General features: G+C 35.1%; 1 protein-coding gene across 1 annotated transcript in view; it reads left to right on the top strand.

Moving 5' to 3' along the window:
- DNAH12 (dynein axonemal heavy chain 12) overlaps positions 1-19,949 on the top strand; it is a 263,016-nt gene that overhangs the window by 146,900 nt on the left and 96,167 nt on the right. The window contains exons 36-42 of the mRNA XM_045831904.1: positions 3,947-4,098; positions 6,406-6,544; positions 7,514-7,680; positions 9,537-9,792; positions 12,930-13,229; positions 13,778-13,956; positions 15,123-15,315. Coding sequence (XP_045687860.1) covers positions 3,947-4,098; positions 6,406-6,544; positions 7,514-7,680; positions 9,537-9,792; positions 12,930-13,229; positions 13,778-13,956; positions 15,123-15,315 — 1,386 coding nt within the window. The remainder of the gene's footprint in view (positions 1-3,946; positions 4,099-6,405; positions 6,545-7,513; positions 7,681-9,536; positions 9,793-12,929; positions 13,230-13,777; positions 13,957-15,122; positions 15,316-19,949) is intronic.

Genomic DNA, 19,949 nt, shown 5'->3' with positions numbered 1-19,949 from the left:
AACTGAAGTTTTGTTTGACAACCAAAACATTTTTTCCATGAGTAACTTGGTCAAGAACCAAATTATTTGAGATGGGAGACATTTGAGAAGCGAAGTTTGAGTGTGTTAGGTAGATCTGATAATTCTCCTGATCTTGGTGAAGTGGTTTTATGTTGGGAGTTCAGTGGGGCCCAGTGATGCAGTCTTCTTAGTCACCTGAGCTGGGTGCTCCAGGGATATGCCTTGTGTGGGTTGTGTGTGCCCTTCTGCAATAGTTGAGGCTTGATTGCTGTTAAAACATCAGGGGGTGGGCTTTACCCTCAGACTGACTGGCTACAAGAAATGACAGTGATGAGCTGTTCAGGGGCTGACCCCAAGGAGCAGGATTCACTTTAGCAGGGCTCTGGTCCCTGCCAAGCCTACCCTTTGGATATGTTGTTTGTGGAGCTAATTGGATAGTGTTCTGGTGTTGTCTGAAGACAACCATTGAGTGTGTTGGTTTTGAGCTGTCTTGGGAGAGGCTCTGCTTCAGGCCAAGGTGTGCTGTTGCCTGTGTCTAGACCCAGGCTACTTGGGAGGAGCTATGAAGGGACTGCAAATGGTTGTCACCTGTGCTGGGTTGAGAGGGTTAGTTGAAAACTGAGGCCAGCTGCCACAGTGCTAGCCTTGGGGTCACTTAGCAAGTGGTAAGGGGCCAGTCAAGACTTGTCAATGCTTGTATGTGGTTTGTGAACCTTTGAGAGATTTTAGGAAAGTCCACAGCACCAGTTGACACTGGCCACTTGTGAAGAAGAGCTGTTGAAAGAGTTCTGGGCCTGTGAATGAGTTGAGTGGGGCAAGATTCCAGGGAATCCCCAGGATGGAGCAAATAGTGTCAGTCAATTTGATGGAGACTCAGATGTGGAGCCCTCCTTTGCCTGCAGGCTGGGTGTGGGGAGGGCTCAACAAGGAAACAATTTTGTCTGCCAGCACTTCTATCCAGGACAGAGCTGCCCTTCCATCCCTGGCTCTGAAACCAGACAATTCAGTTCTTCCCTGTGTGTCCCTCGAACTTTTTGAGCTGCTTTCAAATGCTTGTGAGTGAGTCTGTGTTCAGGCCCTGTAAGTGGATACCTGTGTCTCCAGCAGCCCTCTATCTCATCTTGAGAGAATCCCTACTGATTTTCATTGCCAGATGTTGTGAGGACTCCCATTCCTGGCATTGGTGGTCCAGGTAGGGAGTCTGGTGTGGAGTGGGTCCCCTTTTTTCTCAGGGGGGAACATCTGCAGTCAAGATATCCCTCCTGATTCTTAATCACCACATGTGGATGTGGGAGCAGCTCATATCACGTCTCCCTGTGGCTTCTTATTTGTATCCTTAGTTATAGGAGTACTGATCAGTTAGTCTTCAGGTGGTTCTCAAGGGTGGCTGTTCTATAGTTTTAATTTTGATGCAGCAGTAAGAGGAGGTAAGCACAACTGCAGTTTCTCTTATCTTTGTAAAATTCTTTATAATATGTGCATATATAACTTTGAACAAATAAAAGCTGAAACCTAAAATATTAAGAATATAAAACATTTAGCCAACCTTGCAAAATTACTACCCTTAAAACACAATTTGCTAAAAAATAGTTAAAGATTCTTAGCTGCCAGCCATAGTACTGAAGTAGGGTCCAAGAGACCCCATACTTTGCCAGGTTTTAACCCTGTTGTTTCTTTTTTTAAAGTACATTCTATTGATTATGCTATTACAGTTGTCCCATTTTTTCTCTGCTTTCTCCCCCTCTGCCCTGCACCCCATCTCCCACCAGCATACCCTCCCCCTTTAGTTCATGTCCATGGGTTGTACATGTAAGTTTTTGGCTTCTACATTTCCTATATTATTCGTAATCTCTCCCTATCTATTTGGTACCTACAAATTATGCTTCTTATTCCCTGTACCTTTTCCCCCATCCTCTCCCCTTCCCCTCCCCACTGTTAACCCTCCATGTGATCTCCATTTCTGTGGTTCTGTTCCTGTTCTAGTTGTTTGCTTAGTTTGTTTTCCTAAGGTCCAGTTGTTGATAGTTGTCAGTTTGTTGTCACTTTACTTTTATAGTTTTGATCATCTTTTCCTTAGATAAGTCCCTTTAACATTTCATATCATAAGGGCTTGGTGATGATGAACTCCTTTAACTTGACCTTATCTGGGAAGCACTTTATCTGCCCTTCCATTCTAAATGATAGCTTTTCTGGATAGAGTAATCTTAGTTGTAGGTTGTTTCATGACTTCAAATACTTCTTTCCAGCACCTTCTTGTCTATAAGGGATCTTTTGAGAAATCAGCTGAGAGTCTTATGGGCACTCCTTTGTAGGTAACTGTCTGCATTTCTCTTGTTGCTTTTAAGGTTCTCTCTTTCTCTTTAATCTCGGCTAATGTAATTATGATGTGCCTTGGTGTGTTCCTCCTTGGGTCCAACTTCTTTGGGACTCTCTGAGCTTCCTGGACTTCCTGGAAGTCTATTTCTTTAATCGCATTGGGGAAGTTCTCCATTATTTTTTCAAGTAAGTTTTCAATTTCTTGGTCTTCCTCTTCTCCTTCTGGCACCCCTATGATTCAGATGTTGGACATTTAAAGTTGTCCCAGAGATTCCTAAGCCTCTCCTCATTTTTTTTTTTTGAATTCTCATTTCTTCATTCTTTTTTGGTTTAATGTTTATTTCTTCTTTCTGTTCCAAATTGTTTATTTGAGTTTCAGTTTCCTTCCCTTCACTGTTGGTTCCCTATATTTTTTTTTTTCATTTTGCATAGCCTTCACTTTTTCCTCTATTTTGTGACTATACTCAACCAATTCTGTGAACCTTCTAAATACAAGTGTGTTGAACTGTGCATCTGATAGGTTGGCTATCTCTTCATCTCTTAGTTCTTTTTCTTAGAGAAAAGAACTAAGTTTTGATCTGTTCTTTCATTTGGGCCATATTTCTTCATCTCATCACACCAGTCTGGATGAATGTTTCTTCTTCACCTCCTTGGTTGTTGGACTTCCACACAGTTTAATTTTCTGGCAGCTCTGGTTGTTTGGTTCTCTTTTTTTTAATTGGTTGTTTTCCTTCTTTTGGTTGTGTGGGGAGGCAAAGTATATCTACCTAAGGTATTGGCCAGAAGTGAATACCTTAACCCCTTTGTTTCTTGATTGTAGAAGGCCTTGGGATCTTTGGGGAAGGGTGTAGCAACCTGAAGAGGAAGATAATGGTGGAGGAGGAGTGGGGGTAGCATGTGCTCATTGTGACAGGACAGCTACTATTTAGCCACTGGTTCAGAAGAATTTCAATACTGTAACAGTCAGATCAACCATTTTGATATGTCCTTGCTGAATATCCACCTGGATCAAATTGTGAAAGAGAAGAATAATTTTAGAGAAACAAACATAGTGAGTTCACATGATATTTTGCTTCTAGTTAAATTATTGTCCCTTTAATATGTGAAAATGTGAAGTCAAACTTCTGTAAATTATAACTTGACTACATCACTGTACCTCTCAAATAAATACTTGGTGTATGCTAAAGGACATTTTAAAGGTGTTTTGGAAAGGCTGGAGTGTTAAGAGGATATAGAGGCAAACATATCTGAAATTCTAGATATGTTGAATTTGTGATAACTAAATTTAATTACATTAAATTAATTTACATTAAATTAATTACATTAATTAAATTACATTTAATTAATTAAATTTAATTACATTTAATTAATTTTCATTATCATTGAAAAGGAAAATTAATCTAAAGAAAAGTATATTTCTTAAATTGGATAGTGTATTCATGGGTGTTTATTAAGCTGCTTCATGACTTTAAAATGTTTTATACACTATTTTGAATGAAACTATTTCTTCATGCTAAAAAGCAGAAAGACTATAACATTTTTAAAAGCAAATATGATAACTGTGTTAAAAAGAGCCTTCCAGATAACAAGTGCACGGTTATAATATTTTGAAACTTATGTTCTCTTGTAGTTGAAAAACCGAGGTCGCTGGCTCCATTGGAATGAATTAATTAAAAGTACTAATTTAGGAGATAAATCTGTCAAGATTCAAGATATCATAGTCCCTACAATGGACACAATTAGATATACATTTCTAATGAATTTGAGTATTACTTATGCAAAGTAAGAAATTCTTATAATATATACTTTAAACATAACAGTATCATTCTAATGGGATCATAAGATATTTAAAGTAAACTTTTAGGTCATTTGTTTTCTGATAACTGAGACCCTGGAAGCTTAATTGTCATGTCCATAGTGGCAGCTGGTTAATGGCAAACCTAGAATCCAAGTTTCTTATTGTCCACTACAAAGTCTTTGTCATCATACTTTGTTGCCTCATAAGCCACCTTATATTTCTTTTATTTGTAACAGATTAAAAATCAGTATTATTATTAAATAGGTATGCATTCTACTCAAAGATTCACTGTACTTCTGAAGTCAGACTAACCATTATCCACATTCTTCCATTATATTTAGTATTTTTCAAGTATATCCTATTCTAGTTCTTCATAACTTAAGGTGAACATGCAAAACTCAGACTTAAATCAGAAGAGCACATCAAAAAAGAGTACATTAGGGGGTGGGCTGGGATGGAGGTAAAAGGCAGAAAACTGTACTTGAACAACAGTTAAAATAAAATAAAATAAAATAAAATAGTATATTAGACTGATCAAAAGCATAGCATATACTGTAGGCATATCCATACCAACTTCATTAATAATATTTTATAGTCGCTTCTCTTTTAAATCATGAGGCATAATTTATCATTAATATTTTTGAACTAGGGAAACTTACATAATATGCATAAAAGTAATGGTTTGTTGTTTATAAAGAACTTGTTTCTGAGTGAATTTTGTGGCAATTTTATCTCTTTTAATAAGCAAAAAACCCAGAAAAAATAGCTTATGAGGGAACATTATTTTATCCCTATTTTGTAGTTGCATATTTGCATTCAATATTAATATTCAAAACATTTTTAAGCAAGGAAGGCACTCGCCAATTCCACAGAATGGGAGTTCTTTTATGCTGTGAACCATTTGTCAGAATAATGTTTTTAAATGAGTAGTAAACATAGGATTACAAAGGACACCATATATTGAAATACATTTATTAAGATGTTGAAAAAATTGGGGCTATAGTAGCAATACATTTGCTTCTTTATTAATACTTTAAATAATGTGATCTAGCAGTAATTCATAATTTTGTAAAAGTCATGGTATAACTAATATTTTGATTTATCACTAACAATTATAATATTTAGTGTAATGTCTGTGATTTCTATTGGTGACAAAGACACAACTACTATTAATACAATTGCTCCACTTTAGTTAGGGATAGTGAAAGTAAAGATATAACCTTTTTGTAATCATAGTTCACAGATTCTTTGAATATTGTCTAAGAATTTCTTCATTTGGTCCATTGACCACAAATTAATAACAATATTTTATTCACTAAAATTGTTTTCACAAATAGTTTTTCATAAGGCAAGTGTTACTCAGATTGGGACACACTGATGAATCTCAGGAGTTACTGAAGTTCTAAAAGAACTTTAATTTTATGCTTATACTTCAATGATAATTTTAAAAATTAATATTAGCATTATTTGGGTTATTTAGGTGACCCCTTTTGACTGAACACTATTGCTTAGTTTTAGTGGCAGCCTTTTGTGTTTGTCTTTATATATTTGTGTCAAATTATCACACAAAGTGACAACAGCTAATTTTTAATTCACTATTTCTCAAACTTGGATTTCTTAAGAGTTCTGTGACCATAAACTCATAAGATTGTTTTCACTTTCAAATTAGTTATGATCACTTAAGAATGAGAAGCCCTTTAGAGGTCCCACTTAATGGAGAATTCCTTAGAGTTTGCTTTTAAACAAGTATTTTCAGTTAGTAACTCTGATTAGATTCTAAAATGCTTAACAGGTATACATAACTGTTAGCTTTAGAATTCACTGTCATTTAGTTTCTCACACAAATTTGATGTTATTGAAAGAACTTTAAAATAACCTAAACCTGTCTTACTGTCACCATGTCATTCATTTATTCCACATAGCACTCTGTTGCCTGTACTTCTAACTAAAAAAATACAATTACATTACTTTTCTAAGTAGACAAACTTTGTCTTTCTTTTCTGAAAATATAAGCATGTAACTACTTATTTTAGGAGTGTGTTTGCATATTGCAATGTTACATCTCTTTAAATAAAAGTTGTTATTGAAGTCCCAGTAACAGTAGGTATAAATATGTGCCAATTGTTATTTTACTAGTCTTTCATGATATAATAATGATAGATTACAATGTGAGTTTTTAGATGAAGATGATTTGATTATTACTTATGTTTTCAACTAACTCCAACTTCCCTTAGTAGAAATATATTCTGACTTTCTCCCCTTTGAATGATATGTTCATTGTTCTCCTAAAGGCCACTGCTTTTTGTGGGTCCGACGGGTACAGGAAAATCAGTGTATGTGAAGGATAAGTTAATGAATCACTTGGAAAAGGATAAGTACTTTCCTTTTTATGTTAATTTCTCTGCACGGACCAGTGCCAACCAGGTTCAGGTTAGTTTAACACAAGAAACATGGGTCTATATTTATTACTTTTTTTTGCCTTATTTGATTAGTGTTTAAAATAGTAAATGAGAAGCTGTGTAAATTTTCTATGAATTTAAATAAAACATCAAAACTCTAATTTTTGGCATTATAAATAAGTTGTAAAAGTGAGGTTATGAGGACAAATGTTTGAGAGAACATACTTACACTAATGCTGGATTGTTGAGATTTGTCAGCTTTCTTTTTAAGCCGAAGAAGAAGGAACAGTTGATTTCTTAACTGGAGGATGAAGTTTTTAAGAGATAGTTCAGAGCAGAGAGAGCCAAAGGAGGGAGAACGTTTAAGACGCTCCCAGATGATCCTTAAGAACATTTACTGCTTATAGAAGCACTGTCTATGAAAGATCTTTCAAACCATGGGCTATTGTAGGCCTTCTGTGACAAGAATCATGTAGCTGTACATCCCACCTTTTACCCCCAAAAGTGCCAAGATGACAGTATTGCCTGAGGCCTTTTGTAATCACTGTTTTTATTATCCATCCCTAAGTTTATGTTTGTCTGATCTCTCTTGATCTGTGGGACTCATTTCCATTATTTTAAACTTGTAAAGTTCCCTTAATCTCAAAATTTTATAAATTTAGATTAGTGCTTTTAGGCAGTTAATTTAATCACTATGTTTGGGTAACCAATACGAAAATTATTTTGTGTGTATATTTTGTGTGTGTTATTATATGCATGTGTGTATAATATAAATATATAACATGTATGTATGTAACAATTCTTAGTACACAGAAGGATTTCAATAAGTGCTTTTTGAGTGATGTTGAATATGAACTTGGCTATCACTCAAAAAGTGAGTAAATATAAATAAACACATGTACATAATGTTGCTTGACATTATTTCTTTATATAATTAGACTTAAATTCCTTTTTTTCTGGTGTTAAGTATGGTTACTACACTTTCTTCTTTGTATTTTAGAACATTATTATGGCTAGATTGGATAAAAGACGCAAAGGAGTCTTTGGACCACCAATGGGAAAGAAGTGTATAATTTTTATAGATGACATGAATATGCCTGCATTGGAGCAATATGGAGCTCAACCTCCTATTGAATTATTACGACAATTATTTGACTGTGGGAATTGGTAACTATTTAATTGAAGTCTTAATTAGTTATGCTAGAGTCACTTTTTGTTCTCCTTTTCTATGTTAGTTTCTCACAGCAAAATAATACATTTTTTCAAGTTATTTATGAAAGAAAGTGGTTACTCTTATTTTCCTATATAGAAAATTTTGGAAGACTTTTTATACCTCTTTAATACTATGTTTTTCTCTGACTGTGTCAGTTAGACAATAGATTAATAACCCAGTATTGAAAATGTAAATATTCAACAATGTAATAAATTCTTTCCTTTTCAGCTATTATTTTCAATTACTGAAAATAATTTATAGATATCTTTCAAAGTACCATCCCCCCAGGGCTGAGAATTTATGGGTAGTCTCCAACCTAAATAATTATAGTCAGCACCCTATGTTTCTACCATTTTAAATTCTTTATATTCTTTGTGACTGTTTGGGACTACCATATCTGTGAGATGGCTTGGTTTTAACAGCAATTTCATAGCTAATTTCAGATCTGGAGGATCTGCACTCCCTCCACCCCATTTTATGATGATGTGGTTCGTTTCCAATGGGTAAAATACTATATCTTTTAGTTGGGATTACTAATTCTTTATTTTCTTCTCTCAGATACTTTTCTAATCCCCAATATACCATTATTCTTATTTTAAGGCAAGAGTAGACTAATTTTGAAGCTAAGTCCTATTTTGGAAATATATTTTTGAAATGTATATAATCACTGTTAATAGGGTATTTCCTATCCCTCCAGGGTTTTTTTCTTTATAAGTACAATTTTATTTTTATAAAAATAGACTCATATTACATATTTTTGCAGGAAATAATCACTGTTAATAGTGAATTTCCTATTCCTCCAGGGTTTTCTTTATAAGTACCATTTTATTTTTGTAAAAGTAGACTCATATTACACATTTTTGCAATTTATTTCCACTTAAATATTTATCTTGAACACCTATCAGTGTTATTTTTCTCATTGTTTTATTGGCTTTTAATACTAGTGTATGTATTTTGCCATAGTAAACTTAGTCAGTTCCCTATTGACAGCTGATATGGTTGCTGCCAAGAACCAAATCATATTTTCATACTTTCTAGTGTGCTCTTAGATTAAGGACTGGCTATATAGATTTCTCCTACCATTCTCCCCATTTTTGGAAGAAGTTCATTATTAAAGGACTTAATGACCTACTGGAAATAAGAACCTTTTAAATTAAGTCCTTCCAACTAAGTTGAGCCATGTAGATACCCCTTTCTGATTAACAGGTCTTTGGAAATTTGTTATTACTCTAATGGGTCCCTTTTTATATAACAAAAGTATTATACATAGTTACTATTTAGGTGTCCTTATCTGCCTTAAAGATAACATTTGAGATGAGAAAAAGGAATCAGGACTTAGTTGTAAATAGGATGACTATATAATTTATTGTACAAACTGGGACATTTCTAAGAGTAAATGGGAAGTGTTATTAATTACTCCAGGAGAAGCACAAACCAGAACCGTCTTAGGCAAAATGAAACATGATCACCGTACCTGTAATCACCTACAAACAAACTGATCTCTCATCCATGCTCTGGATTTGGAGTAAGAGGAGGACAAGCAGAGAGTCAAGTTGAAAAGGAGAGTAGGAGGAGTGAAAGGGAAAAGCAAGAGGAAGATACATTCTCAGAATTCTGGGCAACAGAACCAGTGTCACTGAAAGGAGAAACAGTGCTGCTTTAACAAAAAGTTCTCCCCTACTCCAGGCATTATCTCAAGTTCTTCCTTTTAGAGAAGCTAAGATCAGACTAAGTTTCTAGGGAAATCTACATTTCATTCCATCTGATTGGCTTTATAACTGATCGTCTTGAACTTTTATGTGCTTTTAAGGTATGACCTTAAGGACACAAGTAAAATCACATTGGTAGACATAGAGCTGATTGCTGCCATGGGCCCTCCAGGTGGTGGAAGAAATCCAGTCACTCCTCGATTTATTCGACATTTCAATATCTGCACTATTAATACTTTCAGTGATGAAACAATGGTCCGGATCTTCTCATCAATTGTAGCATTCTACCTTAGGACTCGTGAATTTCCTCCAGAGTACTTTTTGATTGGAAACCAAATTGTCAGTGGAACTATGGAGGTGAGCAAATAATGCAATACAAAATGTTTTGGTATATATATACCTCATTGGGTCCTTACTGATTTTTTAAAACATGTATTCTCTTAGACATTTACTTTGGTCTTTAGTGTCAGAGAAGCTGTTAAGAAGGCTTGAGAACAGGAAGACCATAGGCTTTGAAGTTAGGGAAACTAATTGGGTTTGAGCCTTGACTGCTATTTCCTAGCTATATGGAGTTAAGCAAGTAATTTGGCTTTTCAGAAACTCATTTTTTAAAAAATGTAAAATATTTCATCAATAATTTTCATATTGATACATATATAATGAAATGACAATATTCTGGATCTATTGGGTTAAATAAAATATATTATTAAAATTAATTCTACCTATTTTCCTTTTTTAAAAAAATTGTTGACACTATTACATTTGCCACTGCCCACATCCACCCTCCAGCCAGAAACTCATTCTTTTAATTATTAAAATGGGAGATAATACCTATTTTACAAGGTTGTCATAAGGAAATCATCTAGAACCAGTATATCCACATTGTAGGCATTTCCCAAATTGTCAGGTTTCCACTCTGGTATTTAAAAATTTTCTCTTCTCTCTCTTCCCTCTTTCTTCGTGTTTGTCCTAAAAACTTAAGCATCTTATAAATATATTATTTTCAGCCAGATCACATAACTTACAATTAGCAGTGAAAAAAATTATAAGGAAACAGGGTGAGAACATACAACAAGACTGCCCATATGACCAAAGAGCAGCTCTTAACTTAATTCAACATGTTATCGGCCTCTGCTCAGACAGAGGTCAGCGCCAGCCTTACTGCTAATGGTAAAAGAAAAAAAAATGTATTCAAGGTAAGTCAGTGATAATTTCACTGAAGTCAGCTTTCTGGAGCTTTAATAAAATGAGGTTCTCTTTGGGATCATTGCAAGCAGAAACAAAAAGCACCCTCTACAATCATTCCATCAGTTTTCAAGAGCATTGTATCTTCCTCCTCTCATTCTGGTGGAAAATTTGTTTTGTTAAAGTAGAAAAACTATGAGCAAAGAGATAGTACATTGTAATTGCTCTACTTAATTCTGATACAGAAAAGTGCTTCTATGTATAAAATATGGTATTTTAATTTCAGGCATCCCCTGAAAAGAGAGGGGAGTTGGTCAGGCAGAATGGGATACAGAAAAGATCCTTTTCCCACCTCCTGTCTTTGAAGCATTATAGACCTACCAAGCGTGGAGGTTAGGGAAGGAAGGTGAATCATAGAATAAATAAATAAATAACTAAATAACTATTTCATTTGGATTTTTTCAGGCAACATTATAAATGATTCAATTTATCTTCCCTTAAAGAAAATATTAAACTTTATTTGGTAAATTCAGCATATAGTGAAAAGACATGTTATTTCCATATTTTAGCCAGTTAAGATAGAAGGAAGAAGGGATAGAGAGAAAAAAGAAAAGGTAAGAAAGAGAATACGTTGGTTTGTTTTGAAGTCAATAGTAGTGAAAAGGAAATTGTTTTATCCTTCTCTTCATCTGAAATGCTTCAGAATGAGTTATCTGACTTCCCTTTCTACTAAAGTTTTTGTTTACTTAAGTCCAGATCTATCACCTTTTTAAAAATATATATTTTATTGATTATGCTATTACAGTTGTCCCATTTGCCCCCCTTCACTCCCCTCCACCCTGCACACAGCCTCCCACCCACATTCCCCCCCTTTAGTTCATGTCCATGTGTCATAAGTTCTTTAGCTTCTACATTTCCCATGCTATTCTTGCCCTCCCCCTGTCTATTTTCTACCTACCATCTATGCTACTTATTCTCTGTACCTTTTCCCCCCTCTCTTCTCCTCCCACTCCCCTGTTGCTTTCCCTCCATGTGATCTCCATTTCTGTGGTTCTGTTCCTGTTCTAGTTGTTTGCTTAGTTTGTTTTTGTTTTTGTTTTAGGTGTGGTTGTTAATACTTGTGAGTTTGCTGTCATTTTACTAAACATATTTTTTATCTTCTTTTTCTTAGATAAGTCCCTTTAACATTTCATATAATAAGGGCTTGGTGATGATGAACTCCTTTAACTTGACCTTATCTGGGAAGCACTTTATCTGCCCTTCCATTCTAAATGATAGCTTTTCTGGATAGAGTAATCTTAGTTGTAGGTTGTTTCATGACTTCAAATACTTCTTTCCAGCACCTTCTTGTCTATAAGGGATCTTTTGAGAAATCAGCTGAGAGTCTTATGGGCACTCCTTTGTAGGTAACTGTCTGCATTTCTCTTGTTGCTTTTAAGGTTCTCTCTTTCTCTTTAATCTCGGCTAATGTAATTATGATGTGCCTTGGTGTGTTCCTCCTTGAGTCCAACTTCTTTGGGACTCTCTGAGCTTCCTGGACTTCCTGGAAGTCTATTTCTTTAATCGCATTGGGGAAGTTCTCCATTATTTTTTCAAGTAAGTTTTCAATTTCTTGGTCTTCCTCTTCTCCTTCTGGCACCCCTATGATTCAGATGTTGGACATTTAAAGTTGTCCCAGAGATTCCTAAGCCTCTCCTCATTTTTTTTTTGAATTCTTATTTCTTCATTCTTTTCTGTTTGGTTGTTTCTTTCTTCCTTCTGGTCCATTCTATTGATTTGAGTTTGTTTCCTTCCCATCACTATTGGTTCCCTGTGCATTTTCCTTTATTTCACTTATCATAGCCTTCATCCTTTCATCCAATTTGTGACCAAATTCAACTAATTCTGTGAGCCTCCTGATTACCAGTGCTTTGAACTGTGCATCTAATAGGTTAGCTATCTCTTGGTTGCTTAGTATGAGGAGGCACAGTGTGTCTACCTATGCCTCTATCTTGGCTGGAAGTCCAGGTCTATCACCTTTAAATGTGAGCAGTCATAGTAACTGGGAAATAGAAGCATTGTTGCTTCTTGGGCTTGAATGGAATCAGATAGTATTAAGTTCCCTGAAATTCATAATGCCTGGCTGAGTGGAATAAACCAAAAAAAAAAAAAAAGAAGATATATACCATTGCTAGCCTTAAGTACTATCCAGTTTTCCAAGCCAATATAATCTGATAGGATAAATAAAATATTTTACATAACATACTATTTGTTATATGGATTTGCTAATTATGAGCATTTTATCTTTGTTGCTTTTTTTTCATGTTCAGATATATAAACAATCCATGGAAAATCTTTTGCCCACACCCACAAAATCTCATTACACTTTCAACTTGAGGGACTTTGCACGTGTCATCCAGGGCTGCTTACTCATTGGAAGAGATGCTGTGGAGAGCAAGCACACCATGATCCGGTTGTTTGTGCATGAGGTTCTTCGAGTGTTTTATGATCGTCTCATTAATGATGAGGATCGACACTGGCTGTTCAATTTAACCAAAGTTGTTCTAAAGGACCATTTTAAAGAATCATTTGATACTGTCTTTTCACATTTGAGGAAAGAGAATGCACCAGTGAGTATATTTAATGAGTAAAAACATTAAATTAAAAGAGTACAATAGTGTGAATTGTTATAATCAATTTATCTTTAAAAACTACTGCTTCTTAATGATCATATTCTTTTAAATTCCCTCATTGATAGGTATTTATTTTGAAAAGATTTGTCATTAGAGGAATTATGTATGTAACATAAAAATTATTTAAAGAATAAAACTTTAGATGATAGAGATTAAATGATATAATAGATGTAAAGTGTTTAACATGGTGACCAATCTTAATAACTACTCAGTGAATGGGAGTCACTCAGAATGACTTCTGCAGCCTCTGGATGGTGAGGGAAAATTCTTTTAAATAGTAAAAAAGCTCTTTTTTTATTTCCTAAGGATATAATATAATTTCAGGTATTAATGGTACAACTATATTATATACTGCCCTAATGTTTAAAAGAACTATTTAATTGATAATTATCCTATAACATAGACAAAACAAAATTTTATGTATTTTCTTAAACTTATTTTAGAAGTATTTTTTGTTTTATAATTTGTTGATTTTCATTCTATAGGTAACTGAAAAAGACTTAAGAAATCTTATGTTTGGTGACTATATGAATCCTGACCTTGAAGGAGATGACAGAGTTTATATTGAAATTCCAAATATTCATCATTTTAGTACCATTGTGGATCAGTGCTTAGATGAGTATAACCAAACTCACAAAACAAGAATGAATCTTGTCATTTTTAGGTATCTACATTTGGTATTAATGGTTGAAATTACTATTCATAAAAATTTATTGTGAAATATATTAAATGTATAAAAAGATATAAGAAAAATTATGAACAACCTGACCTTAAGAAATAAATTATTAGCAATTTATTTCTAATAATCCCCCATGTAGCCAACCTTCCCTCACTGCATCTCCATTGTACTCTGCAGGAGTAAAAGAGAACTCATATGTCTTTGGACTTTTACTACACATGTGTGTTTCTAAACATACAGAGGTGGTCAAAAGTAAGTTTACAGCTATTTTTATGGAAAATAATACAATGACAAATAAACAATAATACAGGAATAAACTGTTTTGCATACTCACAACTGTAAACCTACTTTTGCCCACTCCTGTATATACACTGTCTTATTTTGCATGTTTAAAATTCACACACACAAAATGATTCTTTTACTACTATATTGCATTCCACTCTATAAGTGTTAACACAATGTAGTTATTTTCGTGAGATAAACTTTTAGGTGTCTTCCAGTTTTTGCAATTATAAAAAAAGGTCTGAATGTTCATGTCTCCTTGGGTACTTGTGTTAAGAATTTCTTTAGGCTGTATTCCTACAAGTGAAATTATTGTGTCATGGTATGTGACCATCTTCTACTTTACTAAGCTTTGCCAAAATTCCTTCAAAAATATTCATTGTTTTTAAGAGCTTACCTTGTTCCCCTTGCCAATACTTAGGATTGCCAGACTGCCAGACTTGGTAAGCTTTGCCAGTCTAAGGAGAGTGGCTCTAACTTTAATTTCCCTAATTACTAGTTAGGCTATCTTCCCTGAATTTGTTATTTTGTGAATAATTGATTTCCTATTTCTCACATAGAAATCCTTTTATTAAAAAGTTAAAGAAATATTTTTAATAAAAGCATCAGAGTACTTCCAGTACAAGTGGTTACAATTTCATTTTATTTCCATAATTTATATATTACATTCCCTGAATTTGTACTTTAGTTTTCCTTTGCATCAAATGTTCCAATTGTAACTGCTTTTGAAAAATCACACATTTTTGATGATTACTTCTTTAAAATTGGTATGGGACAGCAAAGTCTATCCCTCTAGCAAAGTAAAACAGTAGTTATGAGTAAATGTACATTTGCATTTATATTTTCAAGTATAATATTGCTATTTGTAGGTATGTATTGGAACATTTATCACGAATATGTCGAATCCTAAAGCAGTCTGGTGGCAATGCTTTGCTTGTTGGACTTGGAGGAAGTGGTCGTCAATCTTTGACTCGTCTGGCTACATCCATGGCAAAAATGCAGATTTTCCAACCAGAAATTTCTAAGAGCTATGGTATGAATGAGTGGAGAGAAGATCTGAAGGTAAAATTATGAAGAATTCTAGTGTCTAAAATAGTATTAGTGCATTCTTTTACCTGTGAAGAGAGAGCCAACTTGTATAACTATATGCTGAATACGTTGATGATGATGATAATAATGATATTATCCATAGAGTAGTTACTGTATGTGCTGAGCACTGTTCTAAGTGTTTTACATACATAATTTCATTCTATAGGTACAACAATTCAGTGCAGAATGTATGGTTGTCTTTGTACTTTACTGATGAGGAAACTGAAGTTGAGCTTAGCTTCTTCAGAACTGTCTTGCTGTCCCAGTAACCTATAGAGTAGTGGAGTGCCTGCTTGGGGCTTTCATCCTCATGAGTGGATGAGCATACCACTCTGCAGGCCCAGAAGAGCAATAGCTCAATGTGGAAAAAAAAAGAAGGGAGATATTGTTGAACTTTTTTCATTTTCACTGATCTTCACTGAATCTATATCCTGAAGGTTAACATAAAGAAAGATAACATTTGAGAATTTTTTAATGAAAATGTTTACCACTATAAACTTTCCTCTTAGCATTGCTTTTGCTGCATCTCCATAAATGATGGGGTTTTGTGTTCATTTGTTTCAAAAATTTTCTAATTTCACTTATGATTTCTTTTTTGACCTTTTGGTTATTTACGAGTTTGTTGTTAAATTGCCATGTATTTGTGGATTTTTAAAAAGTTTCCCTTCTGTTATTTATTTCTAGTTTCATTCCATTGTGATCAGAAAAGATACTTGATATGATTTAAATTTTCTTAAAGACTTTTATTGTGGCCTAACCTGTTATTATCCTAGAAAATTATCTGTGTGCACTTAAGAAGAATGTGGCTTTGGTGGGTGTAGCTAAGTAGGTTGGGTGTCATCCTGCAAACCAAAAGGTCACTGATTCAATTCCTGGTCAGGGCACATGCCTGGGTTGCTGGCTAGGTCCCTGGTTGGGGGTGTGTGAGAGGCCACCAATGGATGTTTCTCACATCAATGTTTCGCTCCCTCTCTTTCTCCTTCCCTTCCCTTCTCTCTAGAAATAAATAAAATATTTTTTTAAAAAAGAAGAAGAATGTGTATTCTGCTGTTGTTGGGTGAAGTGTTTTGTATATATTTATTAGGTCTATTTGGTTTATAATGTTATTGAAATCCTCTATTTCCTATTGATCTTTTGTCTGGTTGTTCTATATTTTATTGAAAGGCAAAGTGTTGATGTCCTCTATGATTGTGTTGCTTTTCTTCCTTCAGTTCTGTCCATGCTTGTTTCATATGTTTAGAAGCTCTGCTGTTTGGTGAATAAATATTTGTAATGGTTATATCATCTTGATGAATTGGCTGTTTAATCATTATATAATGTATCTTGTCCCTTGTGAGAGTTTTTAATTTAAGGCCTATTTTGTCTGATATTAGTACAGCCACCTTGATGTTTTTTGGTTACTATTTGCATTGAACATATTTTCCATTCTTTCACCTTTAGCCTTTGTATGTCTGTGGGACTAAACTGAGTTCCTTATAGGCAGCAAATCATTCACTCCTGTACTTTTATCCTTTCAGCCAATCTGCCTTTTGGGGAGGTTAGTCCATTTACATTTAAAGTAATTGCTCACAGGAAAGGATATACTATTGGCATTTTGTTGCTTGTTTTCATTATGTTTTGTAACTTTTTTTGTCCCTCTCTTAATCTCTTCTTTTGTTTTGTTGATTATCTGTAGTGACATGATTTGACTCCCTTCTCTTTCTTTTATGTATATTCTATACTTTATACTTTATTGTGGTTTTCTGTTGCTGTCTAGCATTCTTTCTTTACAACTTAAAAGGAGTCCCTTTAGGATTTCTTGAAGAGCAGGTCTAGTGGTAATGAATTCCCTCAGCATGTGTGTGTGTGTGTGTGTGTGTGTGTGTGTGTGTGTGTCTGAGAAGGCCTAAATCTGTTTTTGAAAGACAGTTCTCCATATCTATGATTCTGTTCCTGTTCTAGTTGTTTGCTTAGTTTGTTTTGGTTTTGTTTTTTAGATTCAACTGTTGATAGTTGTTAGTTTGTTGTCATTTTACTGTTCATAGTTATAGTATAGGAAATGGAGAAGACAAAGAACTTATATGCACGACCCATGGACATGAACTAAGGGGGTTTGCTGAAGGGAAGGGAGATACCAGTTGGAAGGGGGCACAGGGGAAAAATTGGTACAACTATAATAGCATAATCAATAAATTTTACTTAAAAAAAAAAGAAAGACAGTTCTCCAGATACAGTATTCTTCATTGACAGTTTTTTTTCTTTCCGTACTTTGAATATATCATCCCTTCTTGCCTACAAGGTATCTGCTAAGAAATATGCTAATAATTTTATGGAAGCTCCCTTGTATGTGAAAACCTGATGTTCTCTTGCTGCTTTCAAGGTTTTTGTTTTTGACTCTCAATGGTTGGATTATAATGTGTCTATGTATATGGATCTATTTGAGTTTATCATAGTTGGAGTTTATAAGCTTCTTGGATTGGTATATCCATTTATATCCTCAGATTTGGGAAGTTTTGGCTACTATGTCTTCAGATAAGTTCTCAGACACTTTCTCTCTTCTCCTTCTGGTACTTCTCTAATGCATCTATTGACCCATTTGATCATATCCTATTGGTCCCTTAAACCAGGGAACCCTAACCCCCGTGCCACAGACCAGTACCAGTCTGTGGCCTATTAGGAACCAGACTACACAGCATGATGTAAGCGGCAGGCAAGGAAATGAATCTTCGCTTGCGTTAACATCTGAACTCTGCCTCCTCTCTCCCTCCTCTCTCCCTCTGCATCCTCCACTCCTACCCCACACCCCCTCTACAAAATCAGTCCCTGGTGCCAAAAAGTTGGGGAATGCTGCTTTAAACTGTTCACTCTTCATTCATATCCCTTCTTATTCCTCTAACTCAGTGATTTCAAATGACCTGTCTTTAACTTCACTGATTGTTTCTTCTACCTAATCAGCTCTGATATTGAATACTTCTGGAGAAACATTCATCCCACCATTCTTCTCACATTGTTTCTGTAAATGATGACTTGTAAATTCACATGTACTTATGGATAAACAGCCTGCTTGCTTAAAAGATTCTAAGAGCTAACCTCAAAAGAAGCAGATACCAGCCTCCAGGCATTTTGGCTCCAAGAGATTTGCTCACCTCTGACTGATGAATACCGAACCATTGCCTGACCAGCTCCAAGGTGGTTGTTGGAGCAGAATGTGCTGACTCACACAGCCCATCAATGAGACCCTAGAACCCCCTCTATTTTCTTTTGCTCTGTCTTCCTCTTCCCCACTCATAAATCCCCTGCCTTCACTGAAATGTTAAGATGGTCTTTGTGATGCGCTGCCCCATCTTCTTAAGCTGCTGGCTCTTGAATAAACCATCTTTTCTTGCACCAGTACTTGCCTCCAGACTATTGGCTTTTCATGTGGGAGGCAGTAGAACCTGGGTTCAGTGTCAAGTTCAGTTGTATTTTTCAGCTTCAGATTTTCTGTTTAGTTATTTTTTATAGCTTCAGTTTCCATTGATATTCCCATTTTGTTGATGCATTGTTTTCCTGATTTCCTTTAGGTGTATATTTGTATTCTCTTTTATCTTATTGAGCATCTTAAAACAGTTATTTTAAATTTCTTGTCAGAGGGTTCATAGATATTTCTTTGGAGTTCGTGTTTGGAGCTTTATTTTGGTCCTTTGATTGGACCATGTTTCCCTGTTTCTTTGTATACCTTCTGGTCTTTCATTGAGTTTTGAGCTATTAATAAACAGCCACCTCTCCCAGTTTTTACAGACTGCTTTATGCATGGGGAAAACACCAATTGGCACAACTAGAGGTTTTGTGACTTCTCAGAACTTTTCTGGGCATGCATGCATCTTTTGGGGGGTTGTGCATGTGCTTTTATTCTAGTATATACAGGTGCTTTGCACTTTTAATTTCCTTTTTCTTCCCATGAGCTTTCAGTTTTGGTTTCTATTATATTCTTCTGCCCTTAATCTCTTTCTCCCCCTGGAACCTTTTTGTGGAACTTCCAAGTCTGCTGCTCCATTGTGCTGGGATGCTTGCCTCTGTTTTCAGTGGCCTCCAAACTCATTTCCAAACTAGCCCTATTCCTATCAGTGTTCTGAGTCAAGGAAAACAGAAATCAGTGCCTCAGGCAGCCCTCAGACAAGCTAGACTACTGGATGCAACTTCTACTTTATTCCTTCTCTTCTGAGGGAGGAGCCAGGAATTGATGCTATTCTCCTGACTGTATTGCTCTATGTTGGGGGAAGGGTGGGGATAGGGGAAGAAAAATGTAATGAATTATCTTACCCTCCTTAAATTGGCCTTTCTCTTTTTATGTACTCCTAGAGGTATTGCATTCTCTTAATTATTTTTACAGTTCTCACAAAGGTTATTTTGTTCTGTAGATTGCTAACTTACTGTCTCCATGGGAGAGAGCAGGCCTGGAGCCTACCAGTCTGTCATCTTGCTAATGTCACTCTCAGTGACTTTTGTAAAATTTGGATAATACCTCCTATATTACAGATAGTTGTGATTAAATTATACTGTGTGTGGAAGGCTGTTTGCAATACCCCTGGCATATAATCGGTATTTTGGAAATTTTAACTCTTCTGCTATTTGGAAACAATTTCACA

Source organism: Phyllostomus hastatus, unplaced genomic scaffold, assembly GCF_019186645.2.
Source record: "Phyllostomus hastatus isolate PE091 unplaced genomic scaffold, TTU_PhHast_1.1 phas_contig_16, whole genome shotgun sequence".
NCBI classification, from domain to species: Eukaryota; Metazoa; Chordata; class Mammalia; order Chiroptera; family Phyllostomidae; genus Phyllostomus; species Phyllostomus hastatus.
This window is presented reverse-complemented; position numbering and strand designations above follow the sequence as displayed.